The sequence below is a fragment of the Varroa jacobsoni genome, unplaced genomic scaffold (assembly GCF_002532875.2).
Source record: "Varroa jacobsoni isolate VJ856 unplaced genomic scaffold, vjacob_1.0 scaffold_1398, whole genome shotgun sequence".
NCBI lineage: Eukaryota > Metazoa > Arthropoda > Arachnida > Mesostigmata > Varroidae > Varroa > Varroa jacobsoni.
Window position 1 is genome coordinate 236,030 of NW_019214300.1, and position 25,639 is coordinate 261,668.

General features: G+C 40.2%; 4 protein-coding genes across 16 annotated transcripts; 2 read left to right on the forward strand and 2 right to left on the reverse strand.

Moving 5' to 3' along the window:
• Positions 1 to 255: 255 nt before the first annotated feature.
• CLS (cardiolipin synthase) lies at positions 256 to 11,860 on the forward strand. 8 transcript variants are annotated; one of them, XM_086972150.1, is made up of 5 exons: positions 604 to 703; positions 1,367 to 1,518; positions 5,105 to 5,595; positions 5,902 to 6,042; positions 10,491 to 11,860. In XM_086972150.1, exons 3-5 carry the CDS (start codon positions 5,428 to 5,430, stop codon positions 10,923 to 10,925), a joined length of 744 nt encoding a protein of 247 aa, XP_086828276.1. In that variant the 5' UTR covers positions 604 to 703; positions 1,367 to 1,518; positions 5,105 to 5,427; the 3' UTR covers positions 10,926 to 11,860. The 8 variants fall into 8 exon arrangements, with proteins under 8 accessions (XP_022705034.1, XP_022705042.1, XP_022705044.1 ...); XM_022849299.2 differs by lacking the exon at positions 10,491 to 11,860 and having other exon boundaries at positions 256 to 703; positions 5,902 to 8,544; XM_022849309.2 differs by lacking the exon at positions 10,491 to 11,860 and having other exon boundaries at positions 361 to 703; positions 5,905 to 8,544.
• Positions 8,827 to 10,484, forward strand: LOC111269598 (lysophosphatidylserine lipase ABHD12; the record flags this gene model as incomplete). Its single annotated transcript, XM_022849323.2, has 1 exon — positions 8,827 to 10,484. A coding segment is annotated over exon 1 (912 nt), but the record flags the coding sequence as incomplete, so codon positions are not given.
• A 111-nt stretch (positions 11,861 to 11,971) lies between the features above and the next one.
• On the reverse strand, positions 11,972 to 24,747 carry HDAC6 (histone deacetylase 6). Of its 6 annotated transcripts, none has more exons than XM_022849294.2 (13): positions 24,606 to 24,747; positions 17,044 to 17,221; positions 16,503 to 16,700; positions 16,081 to 16,163; positions 15,723 to 15,788; positions 15,059 to 15,296; positions 14,805 to 14,850; positions 14,105 to 14,351; positions 13,613 to 13,760; positions 13,196 to 13,313; positions 12,790 to 13,046; positions 12,307 to 12,544; positions 11,972 to 12,188 (listed from the first exon to the last, which is right to left on the reverse strand). In XM_022849294.2, exons 2-13 carry the CDS (start codon positions 17,218 to 17,220, stop codon positions 12,127 to 12,129), a joined length of 1,878 nt encoding a protein of 625 aa, XP_022705029.1. In that variant the 5' UTR covers position 17,221; positions 24,606 to 24,747; the 3' UTR covers positions 11,972 to 12,126. The 6 variants fall into 6 exon arrangements, with proteins under 6 accessions (XP_022705029.1, XP_022705026.1, XP_022705030.1 ...); XM_022849291.2 differs by lacking the exon at positions 24,606 to 24,747 and adding an exon at positions 24,459 to 24,562; XM_022849295.2 differs by lacking the exon at positions 24,606 to 24,747 and adding an exon at positions 24,301 to 24,399.
• LOC111269577 (lysophosphatidylserine lipase ABHD12) lies at positions 17,818 to 22,532 on the reverse strand. Its single transcript, XM_022849298.2, has 2 exons — positions 21,955 to 22,532; positions 17,818 to 21,614 (listed from the first exon to the last, which is right to left on the reverse strand). Exon 2 carries the CDS (start codon positions 21,582 to 21,584, stop codon positions 20,298 to 20,300), a length of 1,287 nt encoding a protein of 428 aa, XP_022705033.1. The 5' UTR covers positions 21,585 to 21,614; positions 21,955 to 22,532; the 3' UTR covers positions 17,818 to 20,297.
• Positions 24,748 to 25,639: the final 892 nt, after the last annotated feature.

The window sequence follows — 25,639 nt, forward strand, 5'->3', positions numbered from 1 at the left end:
AGTGACCCACGTGGCAAGTCGCTATTAGGTCAATTTTGACGAGTCACAATATGGTAGTGGTAGAGAGTCAATGATTCGAGTGCCATACGCGGCTATCATTTTCGAGTTTAGCCAGCGTTTCCACCAGGTGGCAGTAGTAGCAGACGTAGCAGTAACAGCGAAACAAATAGCCGCAACACGGGCTTCTCTCTGTTGACAACGTTGAATGCTGGATAGGTTTCGCGATTGTTATTGCCCTCTGAAAAACAAGGTCTCATCTTCAACGTTAGTTGCCACCGTAAAGAAAATGGAGCGCGTTGCGTCAGTTACTATCAACTAGTTTACCTAGACCTATTTAGTACCGTAGCGTTTTTGCTGGAGTGTACCCTCGGGAGCCATAACTGGATGGCTCCTGCAACGTCAATGGAATATGCGTGAACATGTTTTAAACACGTTTTACGTGGGACAGATAGGGATCGCGGAGTCAGTCACAGAGATTGCCTAGCTACTCTTCCTTTTATTGTATACCTTTAATACACGGGAGAAGACGTTTATTCGAACCTAGAACGGCACAACGTAGAGGGTGAATGATCCCTCAGAACAAAACGATATTGCCGAAGGGTAACTGCACGAAGGCGAGACGGTTGCAGCTGGATTGCGTAAGGTATAGTGACGCCAACAAAGAACCTCGCCCTTGTTCTGTGATAAATGACCGGATAGAAAGGTATGACATAGATCACTGCCTCGTAGAACAAAGCTAGGCTGAATCTTATTTTGTGTTAGAATGTCGCTCTAGAGCCGGCAGCTGTTTCTGTTTCGGTTGAGTGTCTTCGATAGGGGGTCATCTACTTTATAATTTTCTTTAGGCACTCATCACTGTGTGATAGAAGTTGCTAGAGATTACGAGTTCTTGGCGAAAACACTGAAATGGTTGTAGAGCGTTCATTCTTGACAGGGGTGCACACAAGACTGCGAAGACTGAGCGTAGCGTGATAAATCCGTTTCCGAAACTATTCAACCTGTGACAAAGTACTTTTAAGTAACCGAACTTTTATTGTTGGGTGTTTACATGTATTCAGAAATTCTGGTCTGCGAATCCACTTAAGACAAGCCTTATCTGTTTCGCTAAGTAACCTAAATGACTGCACTATAGATCACTAAGGGCACACGAAAAGAAAACTAATAATCATAACCCGCTTGTCTGAATATGCCTACGATTAAAGTGTCCAGTTAGGTTAAGTTAAATGTATATTTGGTAAAAAAAATGTTTCCGAAGAAAAAAAGTAGGTTTAGCTACGGGGAATTATTACAGTATTTTTTTTTGTTATTATTTTTCGTTGCATTTAGTTTGTAAATAATTAAAATTTTTTTTCCTTATTGAAAACAGTACTCGAAAAAAATGCCTAACTGATGTTTTGAACGGCAACGAAAAAGTCAGCGTTAAACAAATCAATTCAACAAGTTAACGGGTCACATCGAAAACAGGACTCATCAGCCTTCTTATCGCATTGGTACTACCGGAACTTTTTTGAATAACAGGTACTTTTTTTGTTCAGAGTATCTTTAGTTGACCCCTTTGAAACTAACGCAACGCTGTGCGGCAACGTCGCACTTGAGATTTATAACACATTTCATTCTAAGAGACTTGATTGCATATAGCTAACAGAAGTGCATTTGTTCTGTTAACATACGCAATAGAAAATAATAAGAAAATTATTGATTATGTCGTGTACGAACGTTAATTATTAATTAATCCGTAATTATTACGGAAATTATCCAAAAAAAAAGATACGCTTTTTTCTATTTTAGTGATTAGTAATTCACTGAAATGTCACGATAATTTACCATTTGATTCTAGTATTAAATGACTTAGTTCTCTTTAATAATTGCAACTAAGCAGATAGCTCGAACAGAAGTGCAGGTACACCAGCATACAATTATTATGACAATCGACATAGTTAAACGCGAAGTTCGATAAATATTATGCTTTCCTTAGCCTTATTAATTACAGAGGTCGTTTGAGTCATCTGGGATATAAAGAGGCCCGCTTATTAAAAAATCAAGAGGAACATTTTACTTAAGCTACTAGATAGCGCAATGGCAGCGAATTTCCAAACAGGTCCCAACATGTTTAGGGCACGTGCGAAAAAACACATTTCTTCGTTGAGCACACTAAATCTAAAGTGATAATTATCCTCACGATGAAATTTTAGACAGATGGTTGGTTCACTGAGTAAAGACACCGTTTAGCCGTAACAACCTATCCATGTGTTATTATAAACCAAAACACATCCTGACAGACCACTCGGCAGCGGGTCATACTTTACACCGAAAAAATAGGACGACGCCTATTCATCATGATTGATTATGTTTCCCTCCTAGCCAATACAGTTGCGTTCGGCAATGATTCCGTATTCGCTACACGGTATTATAAAAGACTACTTACCCGCAAGTAAAAAATAGAACAATAAATACTACGCTCTCTTTGTTTGAACGCAATCTTTGTATCTTAGCTTCGACAAGATGTCCTTATTGCGAAAACTGCAGAGTATATGAAGACGGTGCAACTTAGTGATTCTGGGTCGATCTAACTGCTACGGTTTGTTTTTATCAACTTTTCGTTTTGCCTAAATATGGTTAAAATCGAAGGGTTTTTAGTTCAGTCGATAGCACAGCTGACCGCCAGTCATCAGGAGCATGCCCCGGGCGCTGCCGGGTTTAAGCATTCCGACTTATAGGAATGTTTTTCTTGGAATCGCCGATTCCGTCGGTTAATCTGTAGACTTTCTTACTCGTGACTCTTTACTCAATCCAGTGTCTAAATGAGTAAATTTGTCTGAGGTATTACGACAGAAGGCTACCTGTGTCCGGTAAAATAGAGAAGAGCTGAACTAGTAGCACCGACATAAAAATGAATCTTCGCACATGGTATACTTTCACATTTGTTATTGCGCTATCGATATTTGCCGCACGGATGTTTTTGTTATAGTGAACAAGAAACGGGGAACGTTCAATTAAATGTTTAAACTCCATGCATCGGTCAATAAGTTGTTCACCGAGGAGAAACCGTAGACATGGAGAATCAGCTGAAGTTGAATCCAACATTTTCAGCAGATCAGTGTAGTCAGAAAGAAAAAAGAACCTTTAGCAAAATCTTGACATACACTTCTTCTTAATCAGGCTGTGAACTGAATTAATACATAACTCGCTACACCCAAGTCTGCTCCATTAACCCTGAGAAACACACTTCAAAACTGTGAGGGGACTTACAGTGGATATACAGAAGCTCCCGGTTGCTTCTAAGTTCTCTTTGCTTTAGAAAAGGAGTTCTGGAATGAATCACATGTATCACCAATGACCAACGTGTCTAGTGTGAAACTCGCAGACCTGTGAAATCAGGATTTCCCCCTAGCCGCAAAACTGCACGATTTTATTCAAATCTGTTTGTCATACAGACGGCCGAACCCTTTACCGGAAATCTTCTCCTCCGATCACCCTCATACACTGCGCGCGACTCACCTGTCTCTCCAATTTCGCGGTCTCCCACGTGAGCAGCCCGGCTTGTCTGGCGTTGAACTGTGCATTCCGTTGATTAGTGCAGTATGTTTATTATTGATAGTTCCCCAGAACCGCTGCGTGCATGTGAGCTGTCTGGAGCTATTCACGACGGTACCACGACAGTGAGTAATACAGTACTAGCAGAATAAATTCTAGCAAAGAATCACTGTCAAGGGTGTAGTCTGCCCGCCCCTATTTTGCTTTTATCGAACCGTATTATCAAATAGAGTAAAGTGTAGGGGGTAAACGGCACCTGAATTTGTTTTTTGAGAACTATTTTCTTCTTTTTAAGGACGGTTGTTGACCTGTAGCTTGTTTCATCTTTGGACATCTGATACCTACGGTGCACTGTCAAGGCTAATTTATGTTCAGAGGTCAGTTGTCTCCAGGGGCAACAACTGGGTTAATTAGTAGCAGCTATACGCAGGATTACAGCTGAAGTAGATTTGATTTCATCGATTGCGTGTTATCAGTTCAATTCGATAGCAGGCTGTAGATAGCCCGTAAACTCCTTTACATTCTATTAGTCGAGCGAATCGGACGCAAAATGCCGAAATATTGAGAAACAATTTGCCTTGTCTATATACATTCAAAGGCGCACGAACTATCTTCATGAAGCCAGAGTGCTTGTTGCGGACGCCAAATAATAGTAGCACTTGTTAAAAGTTGTAAGTTTTGTATTCATGATGATCAGTATTTATCGCTGTTTAATGAGATTAGATTATAAATCAAACTCATATAGAAAACCGTATAAAAAGTATGAAATCCAGCTATATCAGGTACGGGAAAAGCATTTTTAGAGTATCGGTAGCTTGAATATGTACGAGCATAATAAACAATGCTGTGAAATATAAGCAACTCAATGAGGCTATTACTCGTATCATGTTGTACCATACTTAATATTCATTATCGAAGCGTTTTGTGTGTTACTGAAAGTTATTCTTAGTTTTCTATTGAATACTCCGTTAGCTTCTATGGAATATTTTTCTGTCGCTTCAAAGATGACTGCATTATGTCCAACGCCATTATGACGAATTATTAGTTATTCAATGAGATTTATTACGATGTACTACATAAATTTACACCTTGCAATCCGCGGCAGATTAATATTTTGTATTCTACTAGCTGAACTTTCAGGTATGTATGACTTTACTATACAATTTTTCTAAATATACTACGATTACTATAACCTCGCAGTTAAAACTGATTACATGGTTTTGCTGCAAGCGACAGATTGGTTGCACAAACATTATTGTTAAAGACTTGTGCAAAAACAAAGGTTAATAAAACAGAAAAAGTATCGTTTGTTAATATTGCTTATTGAATTATATCGTGTGTATTTCGGTAGAAAGTATTGATTTAACTTTTACATGCGCGATAGTGGACAGGAGTCAATATATACAAAATTTGCATAACCTTGGAGCATTTTTTTACTTTTTCGCAAAGCTCTTACAGTCTCATACGATTTTTCGAACGAACCGAAGATTTAATGCACCGCGTATCGTTTATAATTGCCGTCTTTTCTGTACTCTGATGTGTCTCCTTCCCTTATGCTTTTTGTCTATAGCTTCATGGAAATTCGTCGTCTAGGTTCTGCCGGCCTTGAAGCTCGTAGCTCCACCGCATTCTTCGACGAGACGTTTCTGTATGTCGACTCACTGGGGGTGCATGTCTCGCGGACATTTCTCGGCTTCATAACTATCTCATCGACGTTTCTGCCGGGCGATTTAATCGAAGACGTGGTCATCTGTGAGCGCATCGAGGACTATGGCATAGTACACTGCCTGCTTGTATTACTTAAAGGCGAAGCACCGTTGGATGTGTTCGTTAAGTGCCCGCCCTCGCTTAAGGAGCTAATACCGCTGTACAACCTCATACAGGATCGCCGCGATGCTCGTCGCTCGCTATGTGGCTATATTCGGAACACCCGGTCATAACCACACCAGTCTGTTAAGAGCAAAAGCCTTCCTGCCGTTACTCCATTATGGAACGCTACCAAATTTCTGTCCATATACCTCAATCATTAGGGACAGTCTGCCATTTCCAGGCAACCAATGGGTAGGAAACTATAGTTTTTTTTTTCGCAAATTGTTGAACAGTATATTGAGATAGCCAACATTTGTGTGGGAGCTCTTGTAATCTAGAGTGTGACTTAGTAGGCCACTAACTAGCTCTAGCAAACAGGTTTTGTTTCAATTTAATAAAAAAAAACCGAGCAGTTTGTCTTGAAAGCCATAAAATGGACAAACAGGACTGGTGAACACAATCAGTTGAAAGAAAACAGGCTTTGTTTTATTTAGGCATTTAAATCTATCCATTTCAACATAAATTTAAGCTATACTCTAATAACATTATGTCAATTAGCAGGTACGAAAGTACAGCCAAAGTGTTCAGTCAACGACGACCACAACAGCAGCGACATCGACGATCACGCGGGAGACACTCGCAGCCAAACGAAAAGCATTTCAAGAGAACAAAGCCAGCTTGGATCGACGGCGAGCCCAGGTAACGGCCCGGGTGCGTCTGGCGAAAACTATAGCTAAACAACGAATTAAGGTCTATAAGGAAAATATTATAACGATACCCAATCTTCTATCTGTGTCAAGAATTGTCAGTACACCACTTCTCGGCTTTTGGGTTTGCACCGGCAGCTATTCATTGGCATTGAACCTGTTCACATACGCAGCTGTAACAGATCTTCTTGATGGGCAGATCGCTCGACGATGGCCGAGCCAACAAAGTATGGCAGGTACGGTTTTGGATCCACTGGCCGATAAGGTTCTCGTTGGAACACTGTTTCTCACACTCACCTACGCGGGTTTGATTCCCATACAGTTAACCATGCTCGCGATCTTCCGTGATGTCACTCTGATGGCGGCCTCGTTTTACTTACGCTTCAAGTCACTACCCAGGCCGAAAACCCTGCTTAGGTATTTCGATCCGTCAATAGCATCAATTAAATTCAAACCAACGTTCCTCAGCAAAGCGAACACGACCATTCAGCTGGGCCTGTGTGCCACGACATTGGGTGCAGCAGTATTCCAGTACACGGATCATCCAGCTTTCTATGCTTTGTGGTGGCTGACGGCGGCGACTACGTTTGCGTCGGGTTTAGAATACGCGTTTAGGAAGGATACCTATCGATTTTTGGATAGAAACAAAAAAAAGTCCAAGTAATGAACTTGTGAAGTGAAGATTCAGCAGAAACCTACGAAGTCGGACAATATCATCGTAAAGCGCCCTAGACGACAGTTTCGAAAGGAGGAGCGTGATTCTCCTATGGAGTTATTTTCATCTGAATGTTCCAATTAGTGTACGTTCAGTGTTAGCAGAAAAGGGCAACTGATTATTTGTCAATGATCAGTTCGTGCAATGTACGATAAATTTGAAGTTGTCGTAAAAGCGCGATCGTTTCTAAACCCGCATATTTTCCTCATTGTTGCTCTTTCAACTAAGGGGACCAGGCGTGACCAAACGGGTCAAATAAGAGGCCTGAAATTAACGCCAGAAAAGGCTTAGAGCTAGAATTTCTTCAACATCGGATTAAAAGAGACCAGCCAATTGAACGAAAAGTTGGACAACTCAGAGGGAGGAGACAGTTGATTTGGTGCTTTGTTCAGAAGGGATCATGTCTTTCGTACGCGTTTATTTGCAGGTTGGCCGTTATAGATACTGATTTGATCAGCTGATCTAGAAAGTGGTGCGAAGCTAGTAATGAAGTTAACTATGAGGCAAGGAACGGCAATGTACAGACATCTTCGGTGGAGTAGAACGAGTTCGCGTGTTGTTGACACTCCATGAACAAATAAGAGAAAGAAAATTATATGCTGATTTATTAAAGGTGACGATTCGAAATGTAGGAACAATTTGTGTAAAGAAATAGAACATTTTACATTTAATAGAAAATGATTAGTGTTTTCTCTTTCATATGCATAAGCTTATAACATACTCGAAACAGAGAGTTCCTACTTTTCAAGTTAGTAGGAAGAACAACTTCAGCAGTAAGCAGCAGCATGACGAGGTAGAGATGAAAAATAGCCAAGCTAGTCGACTTGATAGACGATGTTTCCAAAGCCAAAACTTCAATATGTAGCCGTTCCTGCTGCATATAGATCGTCAATAAGTGAACAACTATAAAAAAAATTAATAACGAGGAATGTAAATAAATTGTACAAAGATATTTAGCAAGCGATAGACAAAGCGTCCTCACATTCACTCAGCGCCATCGATCGTGTAACGGAAAGCTTTGAACGTTTCACTACGTTTTTCCGCATTTCTGACAACACAATTATATTATCGCTAAGAAATCACGCGTCTTCATTTACATCTCAACCCCACAGGTACCTTCGATGCCTTTAACAGGTTAAGATTATCGTCTGTCGTTTGCAACTTATTGGCGGTTATTGCGTTTATTGCATTAAAGGCTGGCGGTTGAGCGCTGCTAACGGATAGGCACATTTGTCTGTCCATATTTTTAGAACGGGTCATTTCCATGTAATCACTTATACTAAACGAATTAGCATAAATGAAACGGTCAAACAATGCTGACACTGTATTTTTGTATATAGTAAATTTAAATCAGCCTCTGGACGCCGATTGTCCGTAGCCTGCCTGATTCGTTAGTAAATGCGCTTATTGTCATTGTTAATATATGAAGGCATCAAACTGCGCGCTGTCCTGAAGCTCTGTTTTATGAAACGAGTGCTTCTGACAAAAATGAAAACACTCCTTTTGTCCGTAAAAGGCTCCTCGTTTCTACTGCTTTTTGTGGTCTGCTGAGGTCCATACTGAAATGGTGACAAATGATAGGGCAGTAACTAAGGCCCAATGTGCTCCTAACCAACATAACGCATAGATTGAATTGAAAAAAAATGTCAAAAGATAGAACATTCGTATATTTTGAATAGGGAGATATTTCAATTATGAAATGCTTTCCTTATAATCTCGAGCAATAATATGCAATTCTGAAGGAATCTGAATGAATAAACCAGAGGTTTTAAATTTTGATTAGTTGTGATGCGGTTTCCATACATAAAAGAAATTTTCACTTGAAAGCTATGCCAGTTCCTAAGCATCGGTGGTAGGATACGCCAGTCAAATACCATAAATATAGCAATGAGTGAGCGTGGATTATAAATCCAAACAATGTTTGGTTTTTCTTTAATCACACTAACTGTGTAATAATATGCACATTGTATTATGCGTCTGCATAAGACAATACGCATATTTGACAGTTTCATTTAGCATTCTGCATATGCATAAGGTGCAGTAAAAGCTGTTCCTCAGCGTTGAAATCATGTTAGCATTGCTTCGACTATACTTGGATTATACTACATTTTTTTTTTGTATTTCTTTTCACAGATAGCCAAAAGGGCTAGTGGCAGCTAGTTAAATTAATTAACTGTTAATTTTCTTCCGAACTGTGTTAAAATGTGCACCTGACAAAACTTGTTCACTTGACCAGACGTCCTTCGTTTATTTTCAAACCATACAGGTAGCATGCTATTTTATCGGTAACAAGCTAAAATTTCGTGAGATCTGATTATCTCAGTCCTTTTCAGCCAACAGCTAGCCGCACAACCGATGCGTTAACGACAACAAGGCCAGCTGTGCCGTGGTTATCTGCACCAATATTTGACTCCGATTCTTGACTGGATGTCTGTGTAAATCTCAAATTATCTCTAAATATAATTCAGTCAATCCGCTTGGGTCGATAGTGCTCCTACCAAAGGTTTATTCCCTAATAAATCTGCAAACGATTTAGGACAACTATTAGGGATGTGCTGTGGGTTGTCGTCAGTTGTCACAGAGAGCAAGCCCGTATTTAATCTACGGGTCATAGGCATCAGCAATGGCAGCAGCAACTATTGGGTCAATTGGCTAGGATGCATTTGCTACCTGGGTGTGGCACCTGACACAAAAGCACGCGAAGTGAGCAGAGTAAATGTGGCCAACCGTTTTTCCGTTATTGCGCTTGACCCGTTCAGGCGAAATTTAAGTTCATGTAAACAGGAAAAACTTTTCCTAAAAGCCAAATGGAAATGTCTGCACCCCTAAAGGAACCCCTTTCGCTCAAGAAGTCCATTGTAGAGAATGAGTGTCGCCATGTGTCGATGCCAGGAGATGACTTGGCTGGAAATCAGGTTGAACATTTTGAAAAGGACGCTAGCCGTGAATATTCGGAGAGCTATCAGGCGTCCATTAGCAGCCAGATGAGCTTGAACTCAACAAAACCCCTGGATACAGCACGAAGCCATAAGAAATTGCGACGCTGCTGTAGCCTGCGTAAACGGTGGCAAACTCTTCTCTATTTAATAGTCTTATTGTTTATAATGGATTTAATAGTCATACCTGGCTGGTTCTACACTTGTCCTTGGATTAGACGGAAGAGCATTTATTGGAACTTTTGGGGATCTGTATCGGAGCAACCAAGCGCGTACGGTTTTGCTAACGGATACAGTTATTCTGTTTTATCAGAACGGGGAATCGATCTCGGAGTTTGGTATCTAGCAGGGAATAATACCGTAGCTCAGCCGCAACTTCTTCCAGGTGGCGAACCTGTGATTTTCCTGTATTTACATGGAAACAAAGATAACCGTGCGAGCCACCATAGCATTAATCTTTATCGGGTGCTAACTGACATGAACCTGAGTGTAATGACTTTTGATTATCGTGGTTACGCCGATAGTTCAGGTGTGCCAACATCGACGGGGTTTGTTCAGGATGCACTTGCCGTCTACCGAAACATACGAACCAAGGTTAAAGCCAAACGAATTGTTGTCTGGGGTTACTCTATGGGCACCGGTGTGGCAAATCCACTTTTAGCCGAACTGACTCGCATCGGCGATGTTCCAGCTGGCCTTGTTTTAGAAGCTCCTTTTGATCATATTGCTAATACCTTACGATCCCATGTGCTAACCTATCCTCTGCGGATTTTGCCTTGCTTCGAACAGGTTTATCTTGATTCACTACGCAGAGATCCTGCTACCCACCTGGATTCATCGGAAGCTGTCACACACATTGACACTAGTTTGCCGATACTAATCCTTCATGCTAAATGCGACGGGGTCGTACCATTCGCACTGGGGATTTCGTTGTATAAAACCCTGCTTCGGTACCGTCTTGAGGTGATGTTCAATACCACTCATATTGACCGTAGGAATGGCAATAGAATTTCTAATTTGTCAACAACAGCGGAGAAGAGAAATAGCGATGCAGATTATGATGACACTGAGGGAGAAGTTTCATCAACCATGTATAACGTCATGTTCAAGGCGTTGAAAGGTGAACGGTGTTACGGGCATACGCAACTGCAAGAATCGCCCAATTTAACAGGTATCGTTCGCCAGTTCGTACGACTTTCAATAATGGATGCGCGTGCAATATGAATTGTTAAGTCGCGCGCAGAAGCGCTCATGTAGATATGTTAATTTACACCGGTGTCTAAATGCGCTAAGTAAGATAACGCGTCTGTACCGAATATGATTCAAGTACAAGAAGTCATCTATGGGATGACTCTGCAGGGAAGAAAAACGTATGCTATATTTTTTAGATATTTTTAATATGATGGAAACGTTAGAAAACAGGATTTTTAAGAATTTCGGCGTGATTTCTAGCATATATTTTTAGATAAGAGAAGCATATATAAACATACAAGCAGAGTAGCGATGTAATTATGCCTAAAAAGCATCGTATCTTTAGCATGATAATAGATATGTGCTCCAATTTCTACTCGAGGAAGATTCTTCGGTTCAGATTAGCTCACTTTGGCAGCATGTTTGTTTGTACTAGTTTTATTAATCTGCGGGGCATTCGGTTTATTCCGTTTTGTTATGAATAAACAAATAGGTAATATATTATGTTAACAAGCTAATGTCACCTAATGTGATCGTTTAGCCATCAGTATGTCCAATACAGCCATGTTGAACAGTAAAGGCCCTTTCTGTTTAAGATGCTTTAAGAAAGCGTCCTGCTATCCTGGAAGATCAACCCATTATTTCCTGCTCTTAGCGGCTAGTTACATACACCTCTCTGACACGTTTGTTTCAAGGTTCATACTGTGTCTATATTAAAAAAAAACATTTTTCGAAAACCAACAAAAATGTTTGTTGGTCTATTCATATTTATGTTATCAACATATACATTTTTTCGGATTTTATCAATCTCGGCGCGACGCGGTCGTCTAGTGTTAGATTACCCGCTCATATATCAGATCGCCGCGTTGTTTCTAATGACGTTGAGCTAACGTGATTAGTGGTTAGTTTCTATGGCAATTTACGCTCGAGTAACCTGCATTGTTCAATAAATTCGCATTTTACAAATATATGTATGTCTTAAATCAGGAGGTCGAGTATGAAATTATCTAGCTTACATATTCACTAGATGATTCTAAATTTTCTCAAGGCACCTAACATCATGGACAGCAGCGCAGAAATCAACGATGAGTCACACTTCGAAACGATGTTTATTTTCGACAACTATTGCAGGTTGACATGTTAGATATATTAGCTCCATTCGGCAAGACACGCTTAGCGAACAAACTTTTCAATATAAAACTTCGGATTACGTATGTAATTATTAGAGTAGCTGTTAATTAGACTCCAATGACCGGTTATGATCCAACGGTAGCTTTTCAAAAATTGGCAGCACGTCTGAAACAGAAAAATAAAGTACACAAATGTTGTGCGTAGAATACAACCTCTGCTTATTGTTATTATAAATAACAATGGTATGTACTCATTTTTAAGAGCAATAAACATATGCGTTTACCTTTAATGAAACTGTCGAGCCCAAAGCCTACAGCTTTGGCTGCTTCCTGAATACGTCGTCGAGCAGCTGTAGCATCTACCGAATCAAAATCGCTTGGCAACACAATAGGTAAAGGCTCCCATGAATCTCCATCGATAATCCAGAGGGCGCCTTCGCATGAGAGATGGGCACAGCATAGCGACAACAAATCTCTCAGGGGAGAACCACCGACCCTTATAATAACCCACTCGGGGTACATCTGCAGACGAATATTTGTGGGGCAGTTAGTAAGCACCAAACGGATAACGCCGATAGCCTTCCCCTAAGTAATGCAGTTAATCGCTGAGACAGAAGCAAACATTGAAATCTTTTCGGTAGTTGACTGTCTTGACCTATACTAGGACTACATTGTAATATATTATTCCATAATTATCGGACCATTCATCTATTCTTTCTTGGTTCTACTATGCTTTTGAGAATGATGAAAACCTCTAACTCGCCAACCTTGTAGAAAAGCGGAAGAATTAGCGAATACATTAAGACAAAGCAATCAGCCCGGCCATTTAGTTCGAAAAGTTTTGGAAAGACTGAAACGCGATTCGTCTCGTGGCTGACAGAAACGGATGGCTCTGATTCAAAATCTATTATTAGCTGATGAGCTGTTCCGAGGAAAGATTGGACACTAGCGAGTGTTATGTGATTCACTAATAGGTAACTATAAGCTTTCAGCGATGCTAGATCTTCAATTCCGTCCAGGGTATCTGAAAGGAACAAGAGACAAATCGGTATGCAAGTAAGTGAAGCTGATACCAATATCAAGCAAATTGACCGGTGCCTAATTAAAACACTTATAAGAACTCGGTCTTATACTAAAACAGAAGAAAAACGAATCTATTGTGATTCTACAAACCGAGTATTTTAACAGCATCTTGCGACGACGCGGTTGTGAGGGGGGTTCGTGCTCGAAGAACAGCCTGCTCCTGAAGAGTGGCCTTTTCCACTTCTTCTGATAGACGCATGTGGTAGTTCTGACCAATATGGTTAGCAAAACATCAGTTAAATGTAGTTACCGTCTTAGGTATCACAACTTGGTGTAACACAGCAACTAATTAGAACGCCGGTTACGTTGTTCCCAGAAAGAAAGTAATTATCATATATATTATTTCTAATTTTTACATATCTAAATCGACACTGTTTGAAACGAAATATTGAAACGAATATATTAAACCACTATATCATTTAAGGCTATATACATCTAATCGGAACAAATATAATCTCTATTATTATAACACATACATACGTGTTGTATTTACTCTCTTTTTCATACCTTCGTCGGATATTTCTCCGGTTTGCAGATACCTAGAATGCCCCGATAGGTGATGATTGGCAAGGGAATCTTGTCTGATGTCTCCGAGATGAAGCACCGCCAATATGGTTTCAGAGCAGACTTAACATGACCAATGGTGGCCTTTATCCTGAAAATCATTTTATAAATTGACAGTATGACTAAGAATAGGCAACGGAAACATCGCGGAAAATTAGAAACCCTATAATGTGTGCCTACACACTGTGTCAAAAGGTCAGGGTTTTACACACGGGTAGTTGTTGGTATAGATAATTTTATTTTTTTAACAGACTCTTCTAATTTGCAATTGTTTAAGCGACAATTCTAGACTACATTTTTCGTCATCTTATGACTTACATATTACAGACATTACAGACCTTGCTTGGAAAAATATTGGCAAGCCTTGGCTGGCTATTATTCGTCTTGACGTTACATTAGTATTAGAATGCGAACAGCATAATAAGCGTGGCTTACGTATCATTTGGCTCCCGTGCTTTGTCTTCTCTGTTGTTAATCAGCGGTGGACATGGGTCGCCGAGAAGCGTTTTCAGCACCTGTGCAACACTCTCGGCCAGTGCGGGCAAACAGTAACCGCCCTCAAGGACGATTGCCAAAGGGACGCCTAACTGCTTCAACATGTGAGTCATGTGCGCGTACATTGCGGGCGTCACCCGCATCTCGCCCTCGGGGTCGCCTAGCGATGCATCAAAGCCACTGGAAACTGAGATAAAAATAGATACGCATACGACCGTCATTTAGCCTTTTGAGCGATTATTGCATAACATCGATCTTATATCCTTTGGAAGAGTCAGTTCACATGAGTTTATATAAAGGCATAAATTTACAAATCAGACTAACATTCAGTCTGACTTTCGGTCTCTTTACATATTAGAATAATAAAACCAAGCTGAAATGTTCGACAATGACAACTACCAGCATTAAGCTTAGACTTGTCAAGTTAAAGCTACTGACCACTCAAATTTTGCCCGTATGTTTTTTCAGGACGCATTTAAGTTATGTTTGCACTCCTTAAAGCCGTCATATATCCAGTAATAACGAACGTATTAAAACGTACAGTGTTATTACAGGTTAAATCAGTAAAACTCTAATCACATAGGTAAATGTTTGAGAGACATGTGCAGAATCTGTACGAGTACAACAGCAAAGGCGTTACCGAGAATAAGCTCGGGCCGGAATTCCGAGGCGACAGGCAGTAAAATCTGCAAGCAAATCGAAAGAAACTGATATTTCCGACTACTTCGAACAGTTTTCCAATTCAATCTGTATATGTATTTACTTCTAACATTTTATATAAGCCTCAATATAAAAAATCGTTATAGTTTATTTGATGGAAAATAAGCTTTTCGGTTCTTTCTCATGGTGTCCCTTGGACCAGCCATCGATCTGAATGTGTTTCCTGCCTCGTACCTGGTGGAAAATCGCCGCATAATCCCAGTTTTCCATTCCTACTTTGTTCAGAGGCACATTAATATTGTAGCCCGTGCCAGGCCCTTTGCCGATGCAGTCCCAATTCGACTCACGCAGTTCCGGCCAGAATGATCCATGTTCGTAGCGATGAATCGAAAAGTACAACACCCTTGGATCGTCGTAGAATGAGAATTGAGTCCCCTGACCATGGTGTACGTCCCAATCGACGATAAGGACCCTCAAGTTCAGACGGAAATAGGAATTAAATATTCAAAAGCGAAAAAGTGGACATAAAGTAACAAATCTATAATTATTTAATATATAACTACATAGAGGGTTAACTAAGTCGATGTTTGACAGCCGCTTAATAACACAAACTATCCGCTTTCGAGCTTCGAGTAGAGCTTTGAAGGTAAGCCTAATACGGTTAAGCGATAACAATCGATTTTGACGTTTCATCGTTTACACATTATACCGTACCACCTGTAAGCCAAAACTACGCATTTTTATACACGGAAAGGTAGTCAGTCATCTAGCTATCCTATATTTGCTTATAGATATTGGCGTTACTACCCGTAGATTTGATCCAGGTGACTTGTAACGTTTCTTTTTTTTTAGATTATCGGAGCTGTGTCTGAGAGCTGACCACATATATGTGACTTACCTTTCTAGACCCATCTTTTCCACGGCGTACTTCGCTGCAATCGCGACATTGTTGAAAATGCAATAGCTACAAATGAAGAAACACGAGTTCTTATTTTCCTACATATAAATGATAAATCTCCGTATACATGTATATCTACGTGTGGTACACAGAAGGTAGCGTGCATTATGCTAGGGCTAAGTAGAAACAAAGAGAATCGATGGGCCAGACTGTAGCACATTTCATCCCATTGTTCGAGAATAGATTTAATTAGAACCCTTTGTAGCATAGAGTGCAGAGCATGAATGGGACTACTTCATATCCTCTATCACTCTTTAGCCATCAGAGTCGTTTTTATGATGCTTCTGCTGCAACTGACCCACAAAACTCTTCCGCCATCGCGTGATGTCCCGGCGGCCGAATTACGGCCATTCCAGTCCTCACTTCACTCCCGCCGAGAACCTATGAATATATCAACGTAAAAGATCAAATTAGCATGAAATGCCCATCGAAAACGGCCATGTTGTATCTCTACTTTCTTTTTCTAACTGTCATCCCAGCATCAGGGCGATGGTAAAAAACGGGAGTTAAAAAACTTAGCCTTAATACCTTAATCAAGTAGCTAAAGACCACCGGCACTAAAACAACAAGGGATGCAACTCAACTGCGATTGAAACATCTAGAATTAAATTAATTAAAAAACCAAATCAAGAATAACGAAAGTTTTCTTGGCTTAACAAGTCTGACTGCAGTTTTTCATTTTATTTATCAGGTTTATTTATCAGCATAGGTGTTACGTACGGCTTTCATGAGATCGATTGTGCATCCAGCCGAGAGTAGCGCCAGTTTGTATGAATGCTTATTCATGAAAACGGAGTCGTAGTGCGATAAAAGTTCTTCAAGATAAGTTGTATCGGTACATTCATCCAAACTCTTCGCTAAATCGATGTGCTTTCTCGAATGTATTAGCTCGAGCTCCGCTTCTGTCGCCGCTCGCGACTATAGAACACGTTCAATTTTGTCACACATAATTTATAGGAGGTAATAAAATATATGGCATGTTCGGGCCTACCTGACGAAATTGGCTTGTGTAACCAAGACTTACAAATCAGAATATGCTCTTTAGATGATCAGTTTGTTGTTAAATTAGATAACGCGAATTGAAACATGCTAATCATTTCACCAATAAGATGCTTATAGCATTTTGCTTTTTTAGGTGAGTGAGAGGGCACAATGTATATTTGTTAAAACGAATTTAAAAACGAACTAAATACTCGAATTCAAAAGCAATATCACACATAAAAGCTATTAGTTGTCGCGCTGCTAATCGAATGGTACTCACTGGAAGGATGACGCATCGTTGTTCAAGTTTGTAATGACGAATCCTTTCAAGACTCACAGTGAATCGTTCGGGACACTCGGGGTGTCGGTCTTCGAATGGACTTGCGTGCTGCGGCATGCGCTCGTCAAACACTAGCGCTGATCTCCGACTCGTCTGGCGTTGATCTGAGCGGGCCATACTTCAATTAACGGGAGTGGAGCGACACAACAAAAAAAAGCAAGCAAACTTTTAGTTGGCATTAGAGTAATGTATCGACAGGCACAGCCATTAAGGCTACACTGAGAGTCGCGTTTGTTAGGTATAAGACGTGCTTCCCATAGCCGAATTAATTTGATTTATAAAAGAGAAAGCGTGTCATTGTTAAAGAAAAAAAGGAGAGTACATGTTCTTTGGGCGGTTTTGAGGGTGCAGAAGCAAAATAGCCAGTGTTTGCTGACCTCATTACGTTTTATTCATTAGAATCCAATTAGGCTAAAAAAACAGTCCGAATTTTAAATTAAATTAAAATCTCTCTCAATAGCTGTACTAACAACATCTGCCCAACAAGCATTTCAATATAAACGATCAGTTAAAAGGCCTAAAAACCTTTCGACCATTTGAGGGTAAGCTCCTTCATGCTACGTTTTATTATACAGAGTTCAGACCTACGCTTGCCTTACGTTTTGCCACACGGTTTTCCAGGTACCCACTGCTTACTATCATCAACGTAGAAATTTTGAAAATAAAGTTGAAAGACATAGGTACAATAACTAACTCAATAAACACACGACGCTCTGTCAAGCCCAATCAAGCATGTTTAGAGCTTGTCAGGTGGCTTTCTTTTATTAACAAAACACATTCAATTTAAGTAGTAGCACTTGTGTGGGGTGCCGCTACACTTGCAACTATCCTTTTCCAGAAACACCGATATCCTTCACCTGAATATTAATTGCTTGAACCTCTAAGAACAGACACTTATTGAGCTCATCTCGTCGTTCCAAACTCGACCCCCAAGTTTTCTTCACTTCCGCCAATGTAATCCATCTACCTTTCATTCTCTGCACGCCTTGAAATGAACTAACGTCGCAACGCTAATTGTTCGTTTCTATATAGTGCCATTCGGATGTAAGTTTACACTTAGGTAGTTGTTGTTTACTTTCCTATTCGAAAGATTTTGTGTGTTGAATAGGGTGCTCTTTCGTCTATTTCAGTTGTGATGGTTTGCATAGGGTGCACAGTCGTGTGCGCCTATGAATTTCCTGTGCTGCACACTTATAACCAGCTTTTGAGGCCTTTAGAATAATAATAATAATAATATCTAAGTTAATAAGACGTAACATACGTAAATTGAGTTCAAATACACTATAATAGTGATGTATAACAGTTAATACACCAACAACAAACGAGCTAACGGTTAATCCAACGTGTAAACATGTAGCTATTTTTCTATGCGTATTCACTGGTTAGACCGTGTACTCGATAGTCAGCACTGAAATCTGGCTAAAAACATGCTGAAAATAAATCGCTGCACTTGTTACGACATCCATAGAATCATTATATAGGCTTTATATAGTAAGAAGCCTATGTCGTCTTAGTATCTCTGTGTGTCTTAGTTGTCATTACTCTTTGTCGTGCATAAATAATGGTTTATTATGAAAATATATTTTGCTGTTGCTTTTGTAGAAATATCCCTTTTTTTTTTCTTGTACAGATCTATTAAGCGTCACAGTTTTTTTTTAGCAGAACACCTTCCAGTCTCATTTTTGAGAGATAGGACAAAAAGTTTATAAAGAGTGTAAAAATGGAATGCACGTAGAAAATTGGATTGTTCAACTCGAACTTTGTATTTGGTGCTCGTCGAAACTGTACATCGTACACACGATGCCGTGAACGACCACTTTGAATAGTTGACTTCTCGAACGACATCGTTCACTTAATCCAGTTGTTTATTAATAAAATACTGTAGCTATCCTGTATTTAAAATCTAGTATAGGCTACAAGGGTAGCAGAACCGAGAGTCTTAAACAAATTCGCTGCTTGCTGAATAAATTACTTATAGACTGGGAATTTAAAATGAAGAGGAGAGTCTCAGCCGGCCCTTAGGTGACCCCATTCGTTTACGCCGCTCAGTGCGTTCCAAACGGCTACGTAAAAAAGGTTACATCGGGCTTGAAGCTACTGTCTTTTACATACTGAGATTTCCCAGACATCTATGATCTGGCAAACTCTGGCTCCCTAGACATCTGCTTTGGGGTCTATTCGAATAAAACCTGGGCTCTATAAGCGATCGACCCCGAAACAAAAATTTCACAGCTACCAAAGGGTTCGAACCCGACTTGTCGAACTGGTAGGCAAAGCTGCTACAACTCCTTTGTGGACGGGCTTTTGTATGTACTCATTCTTATAATATGTTAGCTTTGCGCTCTACGAATAGCAATTTTGAACCCCGCCACAGTTACTCTGCCAAACATGAACATGACAAGCATTTTTCCTAATGTTAATGATTCTCTGTTCTCTTTATCCTTATCTTTCTATCCCTAACAGGATACAATATAGGATAATCATTACTGCAATATATAGAAAAATTCAAGCAAAGGCTGTGTGCATGTGTGTGTATACTGAAAAATAATTTCTTTGTTTTACTATATCCTGGTGCATTGACGACCCCTGCGCATTCGGCACTAAAGTACAAATCAGGTTTGGATTGGCATAATACTGTGAGAGTACATAGACATTATGTTAAAAATATTTGTTTGTTATGTCACGCAATGGAGCACCGCAGAGTCGTCTCAGCGCGCTTACATGTTAGCATTGACGACCTGCCAAAGTCACTTTCATAGAACTTTTTCACTGTTAAAGATGAAGACTATAGCTTTCAAAGTAACGTTATGGTTACGATATGAAATGGAATTGTGTGTTGGTTCATTGTTCCTGTTTTAAGTGATTCGATTACTAATCGACAATAAACGCTGCGTTCGTAGAACAGACCAAAAACAAGTCTGAGGTGGCGAGCCGAAAACGACTAATAAATAAATTCTTCTGATATGGTCGAACGTATTTATACGTCTATGTTAGTCCCCTTTTTGCAAACGTTATTCGAACGTGCTCGTCGATTTTTGTCATGATGGGAAAACTGGGCTGCAATCTATAGATCTTAGGGCGCGGAGGCGCTCCGGGTCTAACAGGCGAGCATTACTCCTACGCTAGCCCCAATTTAGGTAACGAGCAATGATTGGGAGCATAGTATTCGAGTTTCTTGAATATGCTTGGCGCCTTTAACTATTGAGGTCAATGGTGGATGATGTAGCTTCGTCAAAGAATATGCGCATTTTCTGAGCCAGACCGGGATGCGTATAGATATATTTATGCCCATATCCATATTCCCTTGCGAAGGTCACAAAATCGATCGGTCCCTTATCTGGTCTACCCTGGCGCACCTCAAGAAAACTTTGGTACAATGTTTCGGATAGCTCGAAAGGTATAACGAGGTCGTCCTTTGCTTCGAGGATGACGATAGGCAGTTTTGGGCTGATCAGTTTGGATTTTTCGAGGGAATTGAAATTCGTTGCGGGATGATTATTCAAAGAATCGACGAACACCTTCTCGAAGAACGGCATAAACCGATGCAGTCGCGCCATCGGATTGTGCTTCACGGCGTTGGCCAGCATGTCAAACGGTGATTCAAGTACGAGACCAGCTGGTAGATCTTTGAGTTCGGTGAGGTTCGCCATCAAATAGGTGGAAACTCCGGTGCCAAGAGAATGGCCCCACACAATAATGCGCTTGTTTGGCACCGTCTCCCGAATTTTGCGATACGCCGCCATTGCGTCATGAACAAGCCCGGCAACGGTGGGCATCTTTATCGTAGAACTGTCTCCATATCCTCGATAATCGATGGCGACAACATGAACCTTTGCCTGACTGGTTAATAATTTATACAAACCAACACGATGAGTGCCACCTCGAGAACCAGCGTTTCCATGAAGATACAGAACGACTGGATCGTGGCCCGCAAATGTCAATGGCGCGTTCTTGTCACACGGCTCATTAATCGAGGGGATGTACCATGCCCCCAGCTTCAGACCAGGCTCCGATTCCACGTAGAAGTTTCGCGGGCAGTAAAGTTCAAAGCTATCAGGATTCGATAGGTTAAGGAATGGCGGAATGGTCAGTACCGTCAAAAAAACAATGTGTTGCCGTAACCAAGGGCAAGAGTAGAACCAGATCGGTATAGCTACGTAAAGGATCAGTAAACCGGCAATCGCGTTGCATAGGATTCCGTAGCCGGCTTTTGATAGGTTGCTACGCCTCTTGGATGATTTTTTAAATGACGACAAAGTGGACGATTTTGTAAGTGTCGACAATTTTGCGTCCGAGGAAAGCTGTGAGCTGTCGGTCAGAAGGTATTTCTCTGTTGTCGACGTTATTGCGTCTGAGTCTCTTTCTTCCTTATGCTGGTGCTGCGTATTCTGGTCGTCGGGCTCAGTAGAATTGCCATTGCTAAATTTGGTCAGTGAAGAGGCTTTTTCATCATTTTCGCCTCGGCGATGACGGAACTCCATCGTTGCTCAATTTGTCAAGAAGTCGAGGAGCTGAACAAAACAAAGAGCATCACTGATAAGTATTGCATTAGAAACTATATCATGAAAGGCAATCAATACCCATTTTTGAACAATAGTAATTTGCATGTTCGACGAAGTATTCGTAAACCAAAATATATCCATGAAATATATCGGTGCTTACCTAGGCCTTTTATAAATACCAAAACCTGATAACGTACTGAAGACGCAGTTTTTTCTTGATGTAAGCAGCAACAATTTTTTTTTACGCAAAACATTTTTGTATAAACAAATATTATAATAAACATATGCAAATATGTATATTTAAAAAAGAACGTCGTAGTTATCTATCAGATCGCCAATATGAACTCACATAAATTTTATAACTTCAATCCTATAGCAAAACGATCTTCCTCGCGGGGTATTTCACTTAGGAAGACACGGAACTCACTCAACACATTAAGTAAAGCAAGTTTAATTTCAAATGAGTGCGTCTATATGCCTTAAGAAGACTTAGTTCGCTAAAACCTGTCTCAACGAGCATCTTCGGTCCGACCTATCTTTTATTTGGGGAAAGAACCATCTCGCACGGTTATGCCTGATCAAAAGTTCGAAGGATTCGGTTGATACATTTTCAATCAATCGATTTTTATGTTTAATCCACAATTTCTGTTGTTTCGAACGGCTTCACTGCTTCTCGAAGATAAGTTAACGTGAGATTAACGCGCTTTTTATCCGTTCTAGAGGTCGAACAACTCGCAGCGATGCTGGGCCATCGTAAAATATATGCATGCATATAAAATATACACTGATTGAACGCATGAAGCACAAAAAGAGAATTTCGATTGTACAATGAACATTACTGGGCTAGCTACTCAATTCGACTGACTCGAGAAGCTGTGCTTGCAGGTACTCACACGAAATTCTTTTCTGCTAAGCGGAAAATGTTAGCAGCGTATTGATCACTACCGTCGTTTTTCCTCTTACTTTGTGGAGATATGGGTCTTATTCTCTACCCAATAATGTCACTAGCAGCTCTATCAACACACGACATTATATGCTCACCCAAAAGTCATCTAGACCATTTCGACGCTGTCGGCCCGGTTACCTTCCGTGAACCGTCCTTAGTGAACAGTAGCATCGAATAAGGTAACTGCATTATTTGTTCATAATTATACGCGTTCATACACACGCAGAAACACGATCCAGCAGATGATCGCGGTGCTAATTGCTAGCGTTACCTCAAAAAAAAAGGGAAAAATACTTCCACCAATTTTTACTAATAACTTCACTCAATAGATAGTTGATTATATTTCGAGTAAAAAGGAGGCATACCAGCTAATTAAAGTTAAACTAATCTACCCGGTTACGTAAGTCTTTCGACAAAGAACCGTATAGTGTAGTATCTTATGCTCATGTACAACCACCGTTTGACTAGAAATTTTGTGCAAGTACGCTTCAGGCTAACAAAGTTGGTAAAGTAAAAGTAAAATTAAAAACACATCACATCGGCAATCTTTTCTTTCTAAAGTATTGCTAGAAAAAAATATTTACCGAAGTGAGTTGATCGCTTCAACAAAATGTAGTAATGGCACTCCGTGAGGTAATTCGGTCGACTGACACTCGTGTCTTGGCTAATCCCACCGCCAAACGACGTTCCGACAATTTTGGTTCTGCTAGGGAGAGGCACGTTAACAACGATCCCCTATCGTTGTAGCTGTTGTTGCTGCCTACTTGCGTGAGCACAATATCATAGAAAGGGAATAACGACGGAACAACCTAGACAGGTGCAAGTTTGTGTTCATGTTTGTGAACGCAAATACAGGAGGACCTGGCATTGCCCAGCTGGGCGAGCCCAGTCAAATGATGCTCCTTTCAACCAAAACAAATCTGTGGCCGTCTGCCAATGCAGATACTCTGCACTATCTGTACTGAGAGGGAAGAAAAGGGAAAAGAATCCAACAAGTGCAACGAGCACTGTTTAGCCCTTGAGAGAGGCACGGGCAAGCGACAATCATGCTTGTAAGTTAGACCAGTAAATCTGAGAGCCTGCAAGGCACCCTAGGTTCGAAATCAGGCACACTTCATTTCGTGCTGGGAACCAGCCATCTGAAGTTATATCTAATTGAGGCAATACTACACGAACACCTACTTCGGCAATTTGATTTGTTTACTATTAAGATTACATAATTAGTTATTTCTTAATTTTCATTTGTTATTGTCCTCGATGGTCTAAGTCAAACGAATTTTTAGTGTGAAGCTAAGAATAAGTTGAGTACTAAGAACTAAAATAATTCTAAAATTGTATTTTTGGATATTGTACTTTCTTTGATTAAACTTATCAAATTTTAAAGTGTAAAAGGAAAAGTACAATAATAATAATAATAAAAGTACCACACACAGTAATCAAGCCAACCTAGTTCCACAAATAATCTTGTTTGCATTTCAATAAAGAATAATTGTGTTCAATACTTTATCTGCACGATACACACAAAGGTAGAGGCTATAAACTAAATGCATTCAAGGACATTTCTGGATTTCAGGTGTGAAATGAACCCCAAAAAAGCTTAATGAGAAGTCGTGACGTTTTACCTACTGCGCTATAAACTTACAGTACTTGGCGTTACTTCTTAGCAAAATGACATTCTGCAAACTTGAAAAGATCCTGCATTTCAGTTATGTTGTATGTAAATGGAAACGTTCAATGGATGTAACTAACCTTGATCACTTATAAACAGAATTTTGTTATGAAAATGATGATATATATGATGATGAGAAAAATCGCTAGTTGTCCGCTGCGTTCCTGTATGCCATGTATTCAGCTGGGTTCACGATACCTAAACTGAAGCTCACTTTATAAGCATTGACTTGCCCTACCTGGGGCTATACATAGCGGCAACTAGACAGATGTACTCTATGCAAGCACTAGCAGCAGTAAAACGATCCACAGTTCGATAACCAGCACTAAAAAGTCCAAACACATCTACTGTAAACAGACAGGCCAGCATCTACCTGCCTACTTACCTATTGGCACTTCATCTCGTTCCCACGTCAGAGCTGCCCTCGTTTACTGGCTTCCGCAGCAATAGCAGCGGCGGCTCTAGCTTTTGCTTCAGGTTAGAGAGATACTGCCCCTCCAGCTGTTTTCGATAGTTGTTCAGGGGTTGTCTGTTGTTCTCTATAGCTCCAATACGATGGAGCCGCTTCGTGGCGCTGTTGTCGATCATTAGAATGCGTAATGGTAGTAGCTATCGTATGAAGCTATTCACAATAGAGATGATTTATTAGTGGTAAACTCGGATCATGAACGGAATGCAAGCCGAATTTGAAATCTTACCCAGGGAAGATCTGGCGCGCCACGAGTTTAGTGTAAAAACTTCATTTCTAGGCATTATACTTTACAATATTTTCGTCTATGTTCGTTAAAGCTAGCAAAAATTTGAATTATCTGATAGTGATTTCCACCTCGAGAGGTGATAAAATACATTCAAGAATGTATCGTATTGAATGCACAAAACGAGACCGCAAATGCAACGTGGATGCTAAAAGTCCTTAGTGAAGCTTAAACTTAACTAAACATTTGAGGTTTTTGCACCCGATACTGCCACTAAACATCAGTTCAAACGGCTGGCTCACAGTGGGTGTGTGTGTCTATTTCCGGTTTCGAATCTTTCCTGTGCCTTATAAAAAAGGAGAGTGCTTTTTTGACGTGGTTGCTGTTTCTGAACTGAACCTGAATCTACTGGAATTCGACCTACAAAAGCTAAATCTTATTCCCTTGACATTAAATCTAATACTACTGGTCAAACTAAATGTGTGCACTATTTTTCTTCTAAGTGCACATATTGAAACGTTGTCACGCCGCCATCAAACGTCACGCAACATCGAAAATTTCTATCTATAGAAATGATAACTTTTTTCAAGGATCCGTCATTTTAACTGCGTATAATAGGAACCGGTATATATTAGGCTAATAATAATAATAGATAATATTAAGCTTGACTCAATGACAGCCCGGATTCTCGTTCGCAGTACTATAAACCGCTTTGTTTCGAACC